The sequence below is a fragment of the Leptosomus discolor genome, chromosome 3 (genome assembly GCF_034619465.1).
Source record: "Leptosomus discolor isolate bLepDis1 chromosome 3, bLepDis1.hap2, whole genome shotgun sequence".
NCBI lineage: Eukaryota > Metazoa > Chordata > Aves > Leptosomiformes > Leptosomidae > Leptosomus > Leptosomus discolor.
The window spans coordinates 52,185,402-52,204,533 of record NC_141393.1 but is presented as its reverse complement, the minus strand read 5'-3'; the positions used below and the strand labels follow the sequence as shown (position 1 = coordinate 52,204,533).

Genomic DNA, 19,132 nt, shown 5'->3' with positions numbered 1-19,132 from the left:
TCTTCTGCAGGAGGACCCTTGTCTGCCCTCTCTGCTTTTGCTGGGTTCTCTGCACATTTACTGTGGGAAAGGAGAGTGATGGGACAGGCAGTGGCTGGAGGACTGTGCTGCTCCAGTGGGTTCAGCTGTCATAGCACCACAGGCTGGGACATGGTTGTTTGGGTGATTTTGCTGCTTTTGTTTGACCTAAAAACCAATCTTTCCCTTTGGGAGAGTGTGTAGGGGAACGATCCTCAAGATTTAACCTTTCTAATAGGAAATCTGTTCAACAGAGACTTTAATCAATGGCCACTATCCTTGGGAAACATCCCTGGCATCTCCATGTCCCTGTCCGGCATGACTTGGTTAGAAGACTTTGCTGCAAAGATGGAAGAGGGTTGTAAGCAGCTCCATCTTGCTGAAGGAGCTGGCAGAAAAGGCAGCTGTTAGAGTGCTGCAGTGCTTTCTCTGTCTCTATGTCAAGGAAAGCAAGACCAAGAGCTTTGTTTTAAGGGTTTCTGAAGTTACTCTTTGCAGACTGAGAGAATGTCTTCCCCTCGGCTTGGAAAGGCAGCGGGTTGTGTTTTAGACGAAGCCTCTTCAGTGTGGCTGGTGCTGCACCAGGTACAACAGGAAAATCAGCTATCTCCTGTTTTAAATAAGGATGGGAGATACAGTGGGAATCAGGAGCAGGCTGCTTGTTCTTGGCATGGGCAGTTTGCCTGTGAAGTGTATCAGCGTGGGTGAGGGAGCCAGGGGGGACTGAGAGGCTTGTGTCCAACACTTACATAGGGTTGTTCCCTTGGTCCTGCACCAGTAATTTGAATGACATCTGAATTACTTGCAGTAACCTGCTTGAGGATGCTGTAAAGCAGTGCTAAGCCCTTCCCAACGTGGCTTTCTGAAGGGACTAAGTCCCAGGGATCCTGGGTCCTTTCTCCCATTCACGTTTGCTTTGTACACTCTCAAGCTATGTCTGTGCATATGGGACGGGCTGTGTCTGCAAAGAGCTGGGCTTAAACCTGAGCTACTCCAGTCAGTGCTGTTAGGTTGGGGACCCCGAAGGGGTGTCTCATGCTCTTGTACCTGCTGTGTGTGCTTCATGGGGGTGCTGAGAGGAGCAAACTGAAAATGATAGGCTGACCAGAAAAAGCATTTCCCTGGTATGCAACACCTGGGTTCCCTGACCACACAGCTGGTACTCTAGAAACCAAGAGCCTTTCTCTGTGCTTGTATATCCCAACTGTGCTCTCCCCATTCAGCACGAGAAGGAGATAAATCAAGGTCCTGCTGTGGGAAGCAGGGGAACTTGCTGCTGAAACAGGTCCCCGTACCAGCACAGTACCACTCCAGACTGTACTGCTTTGGTCTAATTAATAATATACAGGTGTATATGATGGACCGTACGCAGCACCACTCAACCATGCCGCTAGGTGTGCAGTGGTGGAGATGAGTTTTTTCTTGCCCATGCAACTGATAGGGAGGAGTCCTGCTGACTCCTTCAAAGGTGGAAGTCTTGGTGTGACTGTCCTGTGTGGGAGGTGAGCCAACCCTTCAGTCTGATCCACTTGCCTCACGTCTGTATGGACTGTCTGCAGGAGCAGAGGTGGTGCAGAGCATGGGGTGGGGCTCGTGTGCCAGCAAACATCCCAGAAGACTTTGTGCCCCTTCCAGAGTGGCTTCATGCTCACTGTAGCAAGAAACTAGGCAATACATCCCCTGCTTGCCCTCAGGTAGTTTTTTTATACAGCTGAGATTACTGTGTGATGAAGCTAAACTTACCAATGTGGACAGAAATAATATGGGTCCTAGTGAGTCCGTGCTTTACTTTCCAGCATAGGAAAAGTCAAAGTAAGTCAAGGGCTTTCTTCAGGAGCTGGATGATTGAATAACACTTGAAGGAGAAAATGTTTGTGCTCAACCCTGGTGCTGGATCCCTTGTTCTGAACAAGCCTTGCCATTGTCTTTGTATTTTGTATGTCTGTCTACAGAGCGAGAGTGATAATTAATGCAAAAGTGCTCTCCTGGGTTCTGGCAAAGCCAATACTAATTTTCCAAAGTCAGCTCAGAAGTACTGAATGTGCAGTTTTAGGCAGGGCTGTGGGTCGAATGTTTCTCCATTTGGCTCCTGCTACTTTGATTGTCGAACTTCACTTGAAGCTTTTCAGTCAGCATTAAAGTGAGACCATCACTCTGAACCAGGGAAGTCCTGGACATCAGATGATTACATATTCCAAAAAATTACTTTAGCTTGACCTTGGAAGAGGGGGATGGTCAGCATCAGATTATATATTTTTAATGCAGCTTTTAATTTTTAACTTCTTTCAAACGGGCTTTTTTCCTTTATAGGTTGTTCTTTCCACAGCATTTTGTAAATGCACCAGTCATTTCCTAATGAGCCAAGCAACTTCAGCCTGCTCCTTAAAATACCCCTGTGAGGCCTGGAAGGGACATTATCTCGTCTTTGCGGTAGGGGAAACCAAAGCCCAAAGAGGGCGAGAGCTTCGTTTCAGACCTTCCAGGCAGTTGTGTTCCTCATTGCAAGCAATGGAAACGGGGGTTGTTTTCAGCAGTGTTGAGTGTCGCCCCTGCGAGCCAGGTGGAAGACCACAGGTGTTTGGTGAGCTGGAGCTCCCATCTCACCCAAGTGCCATTTACCAGGAAAATGCTCATCTTGGAGAAGCACTTGGGGGCTTGGTGGAAGAGTCTGTGTCTGGGACTGACATGGACTGGATGGGATGCTGCCACATCACCTCCCCAGTGGTGCGGAGTGAAGGTGAGAAGGATGCTCGGAGGCAGGATGCTCGGAGGCTGCCAGCTGGCAGGGCTGGGGAGAGGTGGGTGTCTTAGGAGGGGACCTGGGTTGTTTGATGGAGCTGGGACCACACAATGGCTGATGGTTTCACATGTGTCTCTGGAGTGGAGGGGTGTGATGAAATACATACCGTTTGCATGCCTGTGCTCTGGCTTGATGTGGTCTCGCGGAGCGAATCAAAGCTTTTGCTTTGAAGGCGGTGGAGGGGGAAGGGACTGTCTTTGTTCTGCTCTTTGGAGTGTGCTGGAAATCCTTCAGCCAGAAGACTACACCCTTCATTACCCTCTGGGTTATTGGCCCCAGATTGGAAGTATGGCTCTGTCATGTGAAGTATTTGAGTATTTATACAGTTAATGTGTAACAGAGTTGGAGTATTAGAATTAAACAGGGGACGAGCTTCCAACTTTGCATGGTTAAGGGCTAATAAAACTTCTCTGATCCCATGTTGTCCTTTCACCAGAGGGGATTTTTTTCGTTAGCTTTGTAGTGTTAAAAAGAGGTCTCCTGTGTTTGAGGCAGATTGATCCGTTGGCTTCAGGCAAAGCAAACATGCAAAAGTGTCAGCTTAAATATCCAATCAGCACAGATGCAGGCGGCCAAAAATTTCAAGGTGAGTTTGATTGGCAGTAGCTGGGTTCAGTAGCATCTGCCTTGGAGACTGGGTGATATCCACAGACCGCCCCAGATGCAGAGGAACAGAATGCAGGCTGGGCGAGCGATGACTGGAAGGTGGAGGGTAGCAAGAGGCTGGACTGCCTGGCATTGGCTTTGACATTTGCACCAGCTCCACCACTGTTTTATCTGTTGACTCGCTGCAGGACAGCCTGGAAATGTCAACTGGTGACCCTTCGCTCATTGCATCTTCCCAGGGGTGTTAAGCTGCAACAGTGTCTCCCAGTTGCTTGGCATGGGGATTGCAAAGGTGTGCCTAGGGCAGCCCCCAGACCTGGCATGGGACAGTAGAGAAGGGGACAACAGCTGAGGCTGGTTGAGCTTAACAGAGCCTGTGATGAGATTGATGGAGGAATGGGTTTGGTTTCCATTTCTTATTAGTTTATTTTACTCAGACTTACGGGTCTGGTGGTTTCTACCCCCAACATGCTTCATACTGTATCATTGCCCAAATCCAGCAACATTTCGTGGTGGCACAGAGCTATCAAAGCTGCACTTCTTACCAGTTATGTGATTGGAGATAGTGAGGAAGCTAATGTGGGGTTTCATACCTTTGTTAAGGGGAAGGCTGAGGAATAAGGGCCTTCTGGCATCCTAGAGGTTCTGCAATGTGGAGTGGTTGTGACTGCCCCAGAGGTTTCCTCAGTGCTGTTGCTCAGCATTGTTCACTTAAAAATCAGGTTGATTTTTAGTAAACCACCAGGACTGAAGGCAACCATGACTGTGAACTCTCCACTTGTATTGTAGGTGTCCTGATAATCTGCTCTGTTTTCCTTCCTTCTTTTCTCCCATGCACTCCTGCCTGCACAAATGCTGAATATACTGTGAGTGTAATTTGCTTCTACTTTGGCCCAGTGTGCCAATGTGATTGATAACTCACATTGTGCTGGCAATAGCTATTTTTAATCCTTTCCTTATGACTCGAGAAACAAGGGGGGATGTATGAGAGCAAGGCTATTGGAGTGGCTGTTGCATGGATAGAAGATCCACAGATGACGTTTTGCCTTTGCAAATGTACATCGTGAGCATGATGGGAACTCTGCTTCTTATCTTTCCAGCCGTTGATGCAGGAAAATGTACTGAAGCGTTTTGTGCCTCCACTTCCACCTGCGAGCATCATCTGCTTGTTGGCTGGATGGAGTGAGACTCTACTTTCAGCCCTCCTGAGAAGTGTTGGTCTCTCCATCCACAACAAGTTCATCTCTAGGTTTAACAGAGTTGTTTCTCTAAACAAGGAACTGAATTGATTTTGAAAGAATGCACCTCCTCTGCAAGATGGCAAGGTCATGATCCATGAGAGCAGCCTGTAGACAGATGTGTTCATCACTAAGATGCACTTAGCTTTTATTTCAAAATTTTTATTTTTATTTACCTTGCACCTGCTATGTCCCAAATCTGGTGCTTCCTCCCCTTGAAGATGACTGAGCCCTCAACTTGCCATAGAAGCTTCTGGGGTTTCCATCTCCTGCGGAGGAAAAGCACAGTGTGGAAATTGGGTCATAGGCGAAACAGCAAGTGGAAAGTGTAATCCAGCATAGAAGTATTTATTTTCTAAAGACAAGTGTCAACTTCCTGTCTCTATGCTGCCCTGTGTGCCTCTTGTCTATTTCAGATTTTAATAAATTTCTTGTTTATCTTGAGGAAGCAAATTAATAAGTAATGGCAATTGCTCTTTAGAGAGAGAGGTGGCTTAAGGTTGCAGTCGTTCTAATTTGACATGTATGTTGTCACGGGGAGTGTTTGTTGTTAAGGCAGGTGCATTGGTGTCAGAGCCAGTAAAATATGACCATTCCCTGCACGCACAAGCATTTGGTCTAAAGTCTTTTGAGTAGGTCTCTGAGCAAGTGCTCAGAGAGGAATTAAGCTGGTCTTGCTGGGAGCTTTGGAACTCCTGTCTCCTTTAGCTCTGAGTAAGTTTGAAACACAGCATGACTGGACAGACACATCTTCCCTGTGCACCACCAGGCAATCCTAGCGTTGCTCTTCCAGGCAAGCATCGTCATTTGATGCTTGGTGCTGTCAGGTCTCGGTGCTCACCGGAAACCCACAGCTGCTTCCTTCAGACACCCACCCAAGGTGATGCTGTGGCTGGTTTGAAGGTGGCCTAGCCCCGAGTGTTGTATGTATCCCTTCTGTGGAGACATGGACATGATGGTGGAGCCTGCCTGTGTGTGCATCAGGGTGGTGTCAACATCACCAAAATATACCTAAATGTTCAGAAGCCCCGAGCCATGACAAGAACGATTGGATCTGCTTAAAATGCTAGGAGGTTTGGAAAGAAAACTGAGTTTCATTTCTGTACCTTTCTATGTGGTTTCAGGCTCATGCTTGCATCTTCTCAAAGTGCCTGTGATAGCCAGGCTTCTCTTGTGCCTCCACAGGTTGGAGCTTTTCCACCCCCAAATGGTTTGATGGTCATTGTTCATCAGTGATGATGAGATGCTGAGATGGCATCTCCTGGAGAAGAAAGTATGGCCTCTGTTTTAATTTGTGGCTCCTCCTCATCTGCAAAACCCGAGTGTGAGGGTGTGCAAAGCTGACACACAGTCAGTGCAGCAAACTGTGGGAGTTGCTAAGCAGCTGCGGGAAGCGGGGTTAGCAGCATCTAGCATTGGGGCAGGATGGCATCCACCCGCATGGATCCATTTTCAGATGTCATCTTGGCGAGGGCGATTTTCCCAGCGTCAGCCCTGACCCCTCTCATTACAGCAATTTAGTTTGCAATTATGCGCCACATTCAGCCTGACTGCTGCTGTTCCTGGAAAGCCCAACCACAGGAGGTTACCCAAAACGTTGCAAATGTAACAGCTTGAGCCCAAGGAGGTTGCCTGGGGGGGGAAGGCAGGGCTGGAGGTTTCCTTCCTGGCGAGGCAGCTGTGTGACAGGGTTCCTTGCATCCCTTGCTCAGTGCATCCCAGCCGGCTGTCCCCTGGCGCTTGCCTTTGCTGCCAGATCCTGCTGCCTTGGTTTCCCAGCCAGGTGAAGAAGGATCCTGCTCCTGGCTCAGCACGGGGCAGGGACGGCAGTGGGTGCTGCTCTCGGGGTTCATCCCCAGCAGGATGCAGCTCCCCAGGTGTGCTCTGCCATCTGACCGGGAGAGAGACCCGCCCCCAAAGCCGGGACATGTCACCCACAGTGTGTGGCTGCTTCTCCTTTGCCATGGGTGTCTGTGGACCTTCTTTCAAGGGTCAGGGGAAGATTTCTCCCCACTGCTTTGCAGCCTCTAGGTGGAAGTACTTGGGTTATGTGCTAATTAGGGTGATGCCTAAAACCCTTTGCTGAGATTGTGGGTAAAACGCCTTCTCTCAGATTACTGGCTTCCCTTTTCAAAGGGAAGAGAGGAGTCAGCTCCCCAGTTGCTCATCTGTTTTTGGTTTTTGCTTAGTTTCTGTCCCATTATGCTGAGCTCACTGTGGTTTTGGTTGCTTCCAATGCCAAATTGAGATAAATCTGATGATAACCCTGGCATGCATGGTGTCCGCTGCCAGGGAGCCCTGCCTGGCCTGGCCCATGGAGGATCAGGGCAAACCAGGAGCTGCAGGAGGCTGCAGAGATGGGGTTTCACTCCGGTGAGTCTTTCAGGTTGTATTTCAGCCAGCCAGCAGATAGTCAACTGGGATATTGCAGGGCTTTTCCATCTCCCTTTCCCTTTCCTTTTCCCAAAGGGACTTAATTACTGAAATAGGTCTGTGGTTAGAGGAGCTGGAGACTCTCCATCCACCACCAGCAGGACCTCATGCCACATAATGGGAGAAAACTGCCACTAAATGTCACAGTTTTCCCCTTTCCCTTCGGTCCTGTGTATCTAGTGTTAACTGTACAATATAGGTTTCCTTTTGTTTTAATTGTGATGAATCCCAGGGAGAAGGAATGGATCGCTCCCTCGTTTTTCTTTCTACTGTAGGCCCAGCCATCCCGATGACAGATCTTGTCATTACGTGGTGTCATTTTAGATGTTTGCACTGCACCAAAAGCAAACAAGAGCAGCCTGCAAACTAGGCTGTGGATTGAATAACAATGTTTTTCCAGAAAAAAAAAAAAAAGTGAAGTTTTTAATCAGAAACATGAGTTTTGCAGAGGCAGCCTGTGCACTGCTTCTGATGCAGTGAAGCAATGGCTCACGTCTCCCTGGGTATCAGCTTTTGTGGCCCTTTGTGTTTCTGAAGGCTGCGAAGCGATACAGTCATCTTGAACTTAAAAAGCAGGAGGGTTCGTGTTTTCCCATGTGTGGTGGATCCTCCAGGACAGCTTTCCAGTTGCTGGCTCCTCGCTAAAGCAAAGGTTGGTGACATGTGGCTGGGAGATGCTGGGGACAACGCATGCCTGGAGGGAGAAAGGGTAGTGCCGAGGGGCTTAAAATCACTGAAGGGGAATCTGCTTCTTGTAAAATGCCTGCATGCTAAAGATGGTGGAAACTGCTGATGCAGGAGAGCGGAGCATCTTTGTCAGGCATCTGTCTCCCAGCCGCCTTCCTTTCAAGCAAGGAGGGCTGCTGGGGAAGTCTCTGCATTCCTGACTTCTCAGAAGGGTCATGTGAAAACTAATGTGATCAAAAGGGGGTTTTAAGTGTTATTTAAAGTATGATGACTGTTCTGCAGAGGGGTTTCATTGTGCAGAATTGGGCGATTTGACTGCTTGTGAGCCATGACCCCAAACTTAGCTGCAGGGTCTCACTAGAGAGGAGATGCTGGCAGCTGAGAACTTCTATGTGGTTGCCTTGCTTGGGTTGGTCTTGTTGTTCTTTGATTTTTCTTATAGTGCCTGAACACACTGCCTTGCTCTGAAGTGTGTTGAGCTTCATGGGCAACAGTGGACAGTATCAAGGATCCCTTTTGTGATACCGTTTGTGGAGCTTGAGGAAATGACCATGCCCAGGAGATAGCAGGGAGTCCAGCTGCTCTGGTGCAGCCTCTGGGCTCTGTGGAGCTGACTGTGTAGTTGTCTTGAGTAATTTTGGGTGTGCTGTATACATAACAAAAACCTGGTCCCTGTGGAAGAGGTGGAAAACTTGTCCACCAGCAGGCTGAGTTGGGCTTGGGAGCTGCCGTAGCACACATTGATGCTGTGCAGTTCTCTCCACTGTCAGAGCTGGTGCTTCTCAGATACCCTCAACATACTTTACACACGCCATGGATGAACCGCCAGAGATGCACGCAAGCGCTGGCATCTCTCCTGTGAGGGACCAACAGGGGATGGGGGACTCCAACATGCGGGCAGAACTCTTGAGGGAAAAGCACAGAGCCAAGATTGAGATGTGGGAAGCATGACATGACAGCAAGTGTTCCCCTGTCCAAAGTGTGGTCCTGCTGGAGGTCCCCCTGTAGCTTACCCTTTCCCTGCTCTGTGGAGAGATCCCAGGGGCAGGAATCATTTGCCTTCCTCAGCGCCTGGGGCAGATGTTACACCTCATGATGCAAAGTCCTCCAGGCTCTTACTAGATGATTCCTCTCACTTTGCAGCTTATGGGTTGGAAGAAAGCTGGAAAAATGCTTTTTCCACACGAAATCAAGGTGTGTGCCTTTCCTTCACCTCAATTTTTGCTGGATGTTGAAATTCAGTATCACCCTTCCCAAGCTTGGCACCACCCCTCATCTCCTTTTCTGGAGTTGCTCTGGTCAGGGTTGTAACCAGCCCAGCCACTAGTGTGCAGTAGTTATTTGAATGACTCCCTGTCCTGGCATTGAAGTCCCTTCCTTCAGGAATAATTAATACACTCACAAAGTTTCCCAAAATGGTTCTGGAATAAAATGTCCATAGAGGAGGCTGATCTGGAATAGCAATTGCTGAATAACTTATTCTGCAATGAGTAGTTAATTTCCCTAATAAGCTCCAAAATTTAAGCTTTATTGGTTTGGGGGTTGACGGGGAAGGAAGCCACTAAGTTTTGTGAAGCTACTGAAGTGAGCTAAGCTGTTTAAGTATGGTAATATTTCTACAATGTAAAAAATACTTGGTCATGGTCTCCTTAGTGAAAATCAATAGCAAGAAAAAAACCAAAACCCAAAACAGAGAGGTGGGTTTATTATAAATGGGGGCTGTAAAAGTTGGTGGGAGAGGGGAGTCGTCGTGGTGCCTGCTCCTGGGATCTGTACCCAGCTCCTGAAAGGAGGAATGGAAAGCAGAAGTGGCAAAACGGTGTCATCTCAAAGATTTTTCCACTTTGGGGGAGCAGTTTCAACGCAGAGCCCTTTTCTGTGCTTAAAAGTGAGGTTTTTGGAAGGAATTGACCTTTTCATCAAATCTGTTGCTGAGGCCATTACTACAAATGCTATTGAAACGCTTTGTAAATACAATGTTTGTTTAACAACATTGCCAATAACTTAGAAAGTCAGACTTTATCCTCCCTTCAAAAAAAAAGCACTATTCTTAGTGGAAAAAATGTCTTTTTTGGGAAGAATTTGGAGCAGATTTTTGTACTGAATCTAGGCTGCCTCATTCCCTCAGAAGACTTCTGAGGGCCAGGAAAATTATAACTAATAACTTCCCTATAAATTGTAGAGCTGCTATTTTAAGGTCTGATGTCTCAGGGAGGATTGGGGTGGCGTCCTGCTTCCCTCCATTGCTATGCGGTGCCCTGGTTTGATTCTGGCCCTTGTTAAGCGGGCTGCCAGTCCTGCCCTGTGTGAATCCAAAACATGGGAAGAAAACAAGTCAGGAGGTTCTCAGGCTTGGTGTGTTGCTTTTGATTTTCCATATTGGTGGATTGAGTTTGGGTTTTGGTTTGGAGGTGGCCTGCTCCGGAGACAGCTTTAAGTTGCAAAATATGCATTGAATGCAATTTGTCGTTGCATATTTGGATACAAAATCCAAAGCTGCTCCCCAGCCTGAGGCTAAGACCTGGAAAAGCTGCCAGTGTGGGAGGGAGGCCACATTTTGGAAAAGCAAGTCAGCAAGGGAAGCCAGTATGTAGAGTGAAAAGTTTGTCCATGGCTCTGGAGCAACTTCTTCTCCAACCAGAGGGTACCCCAGGGGTGAGCCATTAAGCCAGGAACAAGTTAAGGGCTCTGGCCTGGGAGGCACTTCACTTTTAGGGGTCAGGATTATGTTTTTATGGGGCTAAGAGTTATGTGAATTGCCACATCAAAAAGGTGATGGAGGGGAGAGCACTGCTCTGCTTGCATTCAACTGTGGTGAAGATCAGTGATGCTATCGTGGTGACACGCGCATGGAGGGATAAGAGGCATTTCCTTATTAAAACCCTTTTGTGTACTAGAAGCCAGCTTCTCAGCTGTTGGAAATCTGGGTGGCTCCACTGAAGTCAGGAGTTGACCCCAGCTCAGCCTCACGTGTGAGTTTTGGCATCTCCCATCGGTTTCCTTGAGGCAACTTGGGGGGGTGACAGCACAGGGCTGGATCTGCTGTGTGGCGGCCTCGACTGAGGGGATGCATGAGCCCGGAAACTCCAGCAAAAGTGAATTTCCTCCCCATGGATAATTTCTTTCATGCTTGAAAACAACCCTGCATCTGTTGGGAAAACATCTGAGCTGTAACAAGGAACCGCGTTGCTCCTTGTTTGGATACAGCTTCTCATGAACGCAGAGAGAAGGATGCTTTTGGGCTGGTCAGAGATGTGTTGCTTTTTCTCCCTAGATGTAGAGATGGTGGTTCACCACTTCTACAAAGAATGTACTGCACATCCTCATCTTTCTAATTTCTCATGGTTTTAAGAAAGCTCTTTGTATTCAAGCTTACCATGAGATATATACTGTAGCAGTAAAGAGCAGAGACTTGACAGCGTTTTGCCACCAGTTATTATGTGGGCAGCACATGTTAGCAAAGATGTGGTGAACTCATCCTCTCTTCAAGCACTTTCTATTGCTTATGCTGCTGCAAAAATGGCATTTGGGTTGGTTTGTGTTAGATTTGAGGTGCTAGCAGAGGAATTCAGCTTGCAGGGCTGCACCTTAGCAGAGAAAATCAATCAGAGCTTTAAAACTGGTTGTATTTTTTCTTTCTTCCCCCAAACCATATGTCTTCAGAGCAAGGGTTGAGCATCTGGGTAGATTTAAAAACCCATTTGCTGGCAGGCAGTGGAAGGATGTGGAAGGTGATACTGGAAGGGGTGGTCTTAGCTTTGGGGCTGGCAACAAAGACCCAGAAAACCTGGGTCTTCAGGTTTCAATGGGCAACAAAGAGCACTCTAGGCTGGGCAGAAAATGGGAGAACAGTTTTGAATATTTTGGGGGATGTCACAGATCAAGACCAGTTGTCTGCAGCACAGGCATGGTCCAGCCATCCCCTGAGCAGGATAGGGAGAGGAAAAAACCCCTCCATTTCAGGCTCCCAGATAAACAAACACCAGAAATCTCGTAAGGGTAATAATGGAAATCACTGGGAAATTGAGTTAATACAAGGGCATCTGCGTAAGTGAACGCTCGGGACAGGGAAACATCTTTGTCCTTTAACTCTAGTAATGCTGGAGCAGATGGGAAGCGCGGTGTGCTTCACGCATTAGCTGGCTCGGATAAAGAGCAAGGCAGAGGCCAGTCCTCTTGGCTGATTAGAGGTTAACAGGGATAGAAACCAGTGGATTGACTCTTCATTTGCAGGAGGTGTTCTGGGATCAGAGCAGATGGCAGAGAGAGCGTCCCTCCAGCTTACTCAGCTGTTCGGAGGAGCTTACAGCTCCCTCCAGCACAAACAACCCCACTTGCATCTACTCTGTTTACAGCTGCAGCTCATGCCTACCTGGAAAGACAGTATTTCTCCTAAACCTGTGGTGGTTGTGTCCGAGGCTGTAGGTATGCACAGGGATGCTTGCAGGCATCATGCATCCTCTCGAACTCAGCTGTATCCCTTAGTTATGGCTCCTCCAGTGTCAGCACGGGCACGGCTCCTTTGCGGGGGCTGTTAATGGTCTTCATTAGCTCTGCAAAGCCAGAGGTGATTTTCCAGGGTAATAATGACTAGGAAAGGACAGGAGCATGGTGGAGTCTGGGGAGGAGGGCTGCAAGTGGAAAACATAACAGCAGAAGCAGGCTTCATTCTGCTGGGGCAGCATCCTCCCAGCCAGCCGTCGCCTGTTTCCTCCATCCCTGCCAAGGTCTCGCTCAACAGCAACACCTTCGCCTGCGTTCACTAAAAGAAATCGCTGTGGGGAGGAGGGAGGATGTACCAGTTCTGCTCATTGACTCACTGGAAGCTTGGATTGCCTATTTTGCAAGGGAGAAATGGCAATTGATTCAGCCTTACCCTCTTTCTTTTTGTCTGCCAGTGCTCTGAAAAGGCACATTTTATCTGTGTGTGACAACACCTGCCTAGGGTGCCTCTCATTGAGCCATGCTGAATCAAAAGAGCAACAAGAAAAGTGGGTTTAATTGCACACATCTTTAGTGGAGTCTTTCTTGCACTGGCAGCACAAAAGGCCAGCCCCGAGCTGGTTGAATGGAGCGCGGGAGGGCTGGGGTGCACCGTACTCTCGGTTACTATCGGAGGCAGATGATTCACTTTGCTGGAGCATTGTCATGTGCAAATGAGTTCATGAGCCCATCTCCTTTCCAGCTGCAAGGTCAGGGACTAAGCAATTGTCAGCATCAGCTGGCTGGAGGAATTGATCTAGAAGCTGGAAGGCTTTGGCAGATTTTGCTAACCTCCGCTTCCCACCGCGTGAGCACACCAACACCTTCCTCCCACGGGTGTTGTCTACATTGCAAATATTGACCGATTTCAAGTTCATGTTTAGAAAGCTGCTGTTTCTAGGCATGGAAATGTGACTGAGAATGTCTTATAAATAACACTTGGTGCAGCAATTATTATTCATTGCTAGTTATGGCTTTCACACAGTGGAAAAACAAATGGTTTTTCCACTAGGAGCTAGAGCTGCAGTCCGTTTAATCACTAAAGAGCTTGGAATCGCTTTAGTTTAAAACACCCTTCCGCTGTGGTCTGGAAATTTTAAAAAAAAAATTTGGGTCATGTTAACCTAGTGTATACGACTTGTGCTGAGAATTTCAGTTTACCTCATCAATGTCTGTTGAGCCCCATAAAGATCTGTGTATTCATTCCCATTCAGTTTTGCAGAGCTCCTGCCTGCCTGAAGGCAGAGCCACCCAAACACAGATTTGAAATGAGATTAGTCTGACTAGAGGTGGGGTCCTGGGAGCTGAGCACCAGGCACAAGAGCAGTGAGGAGCCAAGCCACTGTCCTCTGCAGCCACCCCTCTCTGGCCAGGATGCAAGGGGATGCGGCTGGTGCCTTCAGAAAGCTGCGTGGATGACTTTCCATCACATTGCTTCTGACTGAGGCTGCCCAGAATATCAGCCTCCATTACTAGGAGGTCACTTGAGGTTTTGACAGCCAGATGTAGGGGTGGATTCTTTATATGCAGTGTCTGGCTGCATCCCACTAGCAGTCCTTGCTTGGTGGGGGTGGATGTTGTTGCACGTTTCCCTCTGCAGAGCCGTTCCTTGCCTCGCTTCAAGGTTTCCACAAAGACTAAGAAAAGCCTGCAGAGGAGCCACAGTGACATGAAGAAATGCTCCACCCGTTACTGGTCCCCATCCTCTTGCACAGCAATGTCAGTGCAGCAGCCTCAGTTGGTCTGTGCTGGTCCAGGATTAGGTCCTAGCAATTGCTGCTCTTGCCTGAAGGCTTCCTTCCCAGCCGGATTGCACTAACACTCTATGAAAGGCAAGCAAGTGCCGCGCCTGGGAAGAGTGAGCTAATTTTTCCAAATGGCACAACTTTGCAAATGACAACTGTGACTTCTGCCTGGGCTGCGGCGCGAAATCTGGGGGATGGCTGTGAGCAGCAACTGCCAGAGGGAGCAGAGCTGAGCTCTCGAGTTCCTGGCTAGTGTTGTAGCTGGGGGGGTCCTCCTCTCTCTCCTCCTCCTCGTCGGTGTGAGAGGGCTCTTGATGACACAGTTACAAGAAGGGAAGGGGTTAAGTCTGGGTTTTGCTTGTTTCTGGGATTTAAATTTCCACCTGTGGTCTGCCTGTCTCTGCAATTCAGGTATTTTGATGTAAGCAGCTTGAACGTTGACTTTACCTTCAGTGGTTTGCTGGAGGACCCAAGACTGGGGGTCTCCACAGCTGGCCTGGTGGTGGGTTGGAGCTGCAGGACAGGCTAATAGTTTCTCCTGATGGGTGGCTTAAAAGTCTGGGTTACAAATGCCCAGCTGAAAGACTCTGTCTGCTCTCACAGAACTGGAAGAGTTTGCAAAGCTGCTTTTGGTTGTGTAGGTTTAGAGATCAAAGAATTCTCCATCTCAGTTAAAGATACTTCTGTTGAGGCCTTAATGGCCTTGTCTCCTGCACTGGAGCTCCTGCTAAAGGCTTGATGCTTCGTAGGTATTTCGGAGCCCAGGGATGTTTTGTGGATCCGTGCTCCTCCCAGCCTGCGGGGTTTGTCAGCTCCAAGGAGGAAGGTGTTGCCCAGCTGATGAGTTTGGAAGTGCCACTGGTGTGGAGCTCACAAACTCTCAGAGGACATTTCTAGGATCTATTTTAGTTTAAATCAGAGGCATAATGTCCTGCAGCACTAATGCAAGGTCCTTGCTCTGGTGTTTTGTCCCCATTTGATGGGTAAGTGGGATTAGGAAGGAGATGTCATCATCATGCCCTGTGTGCCTGTGTACATTCATGGCACCTTTCTGTGCTCTTTCTAGGGTAGGTATGAACACTCATCTCCTTTTGCAACCTGAATCAGAGACACATCCACTGGGAAGTATCCCTGTAGGGGAGGGGAGGTTGTTCTGGGGCATGGAGGAGGCAACATCATTCTTGGGACAAAGCTAGGCTCCGATGGGGTGTAATGAATCTGTAGTTACAAAGATGGTATTTAATTATTTCTTTTCCGTGGTTTTCAAGCCCTGGCACTGTCACTTTGCTGCCAGCAAATCAAACGCCAAGTTAGCTTATGTTAAGGAACAGAAGATGAAGTCCTAGGTAAGCACTCAGCTGTAGGAACATCTTAAATTGAAACATGCAGGGGGAACATGGAGGAGAGTATGTTTTTGCTCTCAGTGCTATCCAGACCCCATGTCTGTGGCCAGGGCTGTGTTTCTCTCTGATGGAATGCTGGTATCGCCTGCCCCACATGCTTCTAGGATGCAGGATGAACGGAGAGGAGGGTACAGTGACAGCTGTCCTTCTCCAGGGTGACCTGTAGCCTCTTGGTGACTGTAGCATCAGGGTTTTGTGTTGACCAGGAGTGAGTGCCTCGATGGATGACGTAGTCACCACTCCATAACCTGCCTTTTAACTAGTGATAGTGATAAGCATCACAGTTGAGCCGGTGTGCTCAGCACCCATGGGTGCTGGGGTGCAGACCTGGTTGCAGAGCAGGGTGCAGCACAGTAGCTGCAGGCTGACCTCCTGCTAATGTAAACATTCCCAAATAATCCCTCTGTTCCCTCCAGCTCCTCTCTCTATCCCCCTCACCAAGTTTAATTTCTGACTAAGCTTTTGATAAACGTTTTGTATAAACTTCCTGGTTTATCTTAAATAGACCTGCTGCCACCACAGCTGAAATCTAAACCAGCACTTGACTTTAGGGCTCGAGTGCCAGACAAACTTGGCAGCTGCTGACACACTGAATGGTCCTGTTCAATGTGCAGACCCTGGCTATGAGTTGTGAGGATCAGCTCTCGCAGCAGATGTGGGGAGGACAGCTTTTGGGTTGCCTGAGAGCAGCCTGGGAAGTATCCAGACAAATTTCCCCTCTCAAGGGGCAGGATTCAGATCACGGTTGAGGTATTTTCAGACATACACCTGTCTGAAACAGGTTGTTTGGTTAAATGAGTTCTTCCAGACTTAACATCAGTTATCCCCAAGTGAGGTCTGGCCCATGATACTGCTAAAGTAAGCGTTGCAAGGCAGTGTTTATGGACAGTAATTTGTCTTAGAGGATTGTATATGTATGTGCCTATGGGTGTACATACGCATATATACATAGATTCTTGCTCAGGAACATGGTTTCAAATCCTTTTAACTTATTCAAAAAGTAAACTAGGGAGAAACTGGCAGTGAGTCCAAGCTGCCTGCCAAGCATTGCAGACCAGAGAAGTGGTAACACATAAACATTTTGGAGTTTATCCTCAGGATTTATATAGTTTGGCTGCTGGGGGACGGACTGGTGCAGGGCGGGGGGTGCTCATCAGTCCCTGGCTGCACGGCTCCTGCGACACTGAGCCTGGCACCTCTGCAGCCGCACTTCCACTCCCACGCAGCATGCGAGCAAGAGGGTAGTGCAGGGTTGTCCATCCCTCCCCTCCTGCTCCCCTGGCCACATGGGGTGGCTTTTGGGTGATAGCAGCAGAACAGGTCTGCTTTCCCCCTCCCATGTGCTAAAGTGAAAGCAGACCTCCTTGACGCTTAATCAGATTTGAATGTGTTTTTTGGCGTGGCTTTAAAGAGACTGGCAGTGAATAGCTGGTTTTGATGCCATTTATTAAAAACCTCTGGTAGAATTTGTCTCGGAAAGTCTTTGTGAGAGCTGGCAAATGCACAAGGGTTTGATGCAGTTAATGTATTTTAATCTTCACACCGCCCCGCGCCCGCCCCCCCCCCCCCCCCCCCCCGGGCTCCTTCTCCTTTTCTGTCGCTAATTGTAGGGCTCTCAGCTGTCTGCCACCTTCTCTGGGGGGACAGCAGGCTCCGCAGGGACCTCTGTACAAACACGGGCTTAATAGGGTTGCAGTGGCATGGAGAAAAGTGAGCATCCTCTTCAGGGAGGAGGGCTGGTGCGGGGCGCCATGTACCATGCCAGGCTCTGACACGGGGGCACCGGGTGGCCCCAGCCATGTTAATTAGCCTCCTGGTGCAGCCTTGTTCTCTTCAGAGGAACAAGGCAGATAAATGGGGGAAACAAAGATGTCACTTTTCCAGGTGACTGGGCGAGTGCAAAGTGTTGGTGTTGGATCTCCTCAGCAGCCGGCTCCTGGGAAGATCTCCCTGGGCTTTCAGACTGAGGTTGATGGGCATCCAGTCATTTCTCACTGATTTTATCCCTTGCTTGCTTGGTGTGTCCTCGTTCCTTGGACCCAGAGGACCTCCTGAGCCTGTTTTGTGCTCCTCACCTGCATTTGGGACTTGTTGGGACTTTTTTTTCCACAGTTTGTGCCTGAAGGCACTACAGCCCCTCACAGCATGGCGGAGGCTGTTGGGAGCACCATAACATTTGTGTAAGTGATTTGGGCTGTCCCTGCAGCCCAGTGCGTGGATCGCACCAATGAGTGGCTGGGTCATTGGCAGCAGTATTTTGGGCAAAGCTCGAGCTTGCAGGGGAGCAGCAAATATTGTGGAACTTGAGGAACAAACAGTTTCCCCCCAGCCCGCGGTTCAGGCTGTGCATTGCTCCTATCCCTGCTCCTTGTTCCCACTGCATGGAAGAGCTCAGAGCTGTGGCCACGCCCTGGGGTGCTCTACCTGGTTGAGGGACTGAAGCTGGAGTTGCATTGCATTTGGTTTTGGGGATTTTTCATCTGCCTCGTCAAAGAAAGGAAAACTTGGCCTTTTTCTGCCATCCCTCATTCACGTGAGTTGCAGCTTTAGTGAAAGGGAGGTGTGGATGAAGATGACTCCCAGGAGATAAACAGTCTGAGAGACTCTTAAACAAATGGGAACTGTGCAGCTTTGCTCTTCCCCTGGGGTTTGCCTGTTAAATAAACTCACCAATGAGTCTGGCTGCTCATGTGTGTTGGTGCAGAAGTGTGTTTGTACATGGGCTTGGTGTTGCTGGGTGTAAGCCACCAGGATAGTGTGTGTTGGGTAGTGCATTCCCTGACATGCTGATGCATAAGCAGCCTTGGCTGGGCCTGTCCACCTTCCAGAGTTTGCATGGGTGGTTGCGGTCAGAGGGAAGCTAACATGGCCTTTCCCTCTTCTCGTTTTCTTCTCTAGGGTTCCACCTCAGTGGGACGGTAACAGAGCCAGCAACTGCGACAGAACCAGAGATGACCTACAAGGTGGCCATCAGCTTTGACCGCTGCAAAATCACCTCAGTGACGTGCGGCTGTGGGAACAAGGACATTTTTTACTGCGCCCACGTTGTGGCGCTTTCACTGTACAGGATCCGTAAGCCAGACCAGGTCAAACTCCGTCTTCCCATCTCAGAGACCCTTTTCCAGATGAACAGGGACCAGCTCCAGAAGTTTGTTCAGTATTTGATCACAGCACACCACACCGAGGTGCTGCCCACTGCCCAGAAGTTGGCTGATGAGATCCTGTCATCCAACTCTGAGATCAACCAAGTGCACGGTAATTCCTCCCTCCCCCCTGGGTGGCTCGGCACTGATTCACTCTGCGTTTGGGGCCGGGCTGGTGGTTTTACACTGACTGTGGTGACCTTCATTTTACCTTGTTTGTCTGTTACTGCAGAGAGAGAGGTGGCAGTATCAATCTGATGTTAATGCATGGGTGTTGGGACCACACTGGTGTTAGCCACACATCCCTGTTCTGCCCTCTGTTCTTCTTTATGTATCTGTCTGTCAAACACTGGTTTCAACAGTCAAGAAAAGGCAAAGCAGACAGGGTGGTGGTGCACAAGGCACAGCTCAGAGAAACCAAGGGTGGAGGGAAGGAGCATGTTTAGTCCCCAGCACAGAAGGATGTGGTGCAGGGGGGACCCTGAGGAGCAGGAGGTGCAGTGGGGATGTGGCTCTTCCACCTTGTGGGAGCATGGTGTCAGCCCAGCCCTGCACGTTGCTAAGCCTGTGGGAGATA

General features: G+C 49.0%; 1 protein-coding gene across 1 annotated transcript in view; it reads left to right on the top strand.

Moving 5' to 3' along the window:
- The window catches only part of ZSWIM5 (zinc finger SWIM-type containing 5), a 101,260-nt gene that overhangs the window by 54,054 nt on the left and 28,074 nt on the right, over positions 1 to 19,132 (top strand). Inside the window, exon 2 of the mRNA XM_086462263.1 lies at positions 18,311 to 18,667. Coding sequence (XP_086318389.1) covers positions 18,311 to 18,667 — 357 coding nt within the window. The remainder of the gene's footprint in view (positions 1 to 18,310; positions 18,668 to 19,132) is intronic.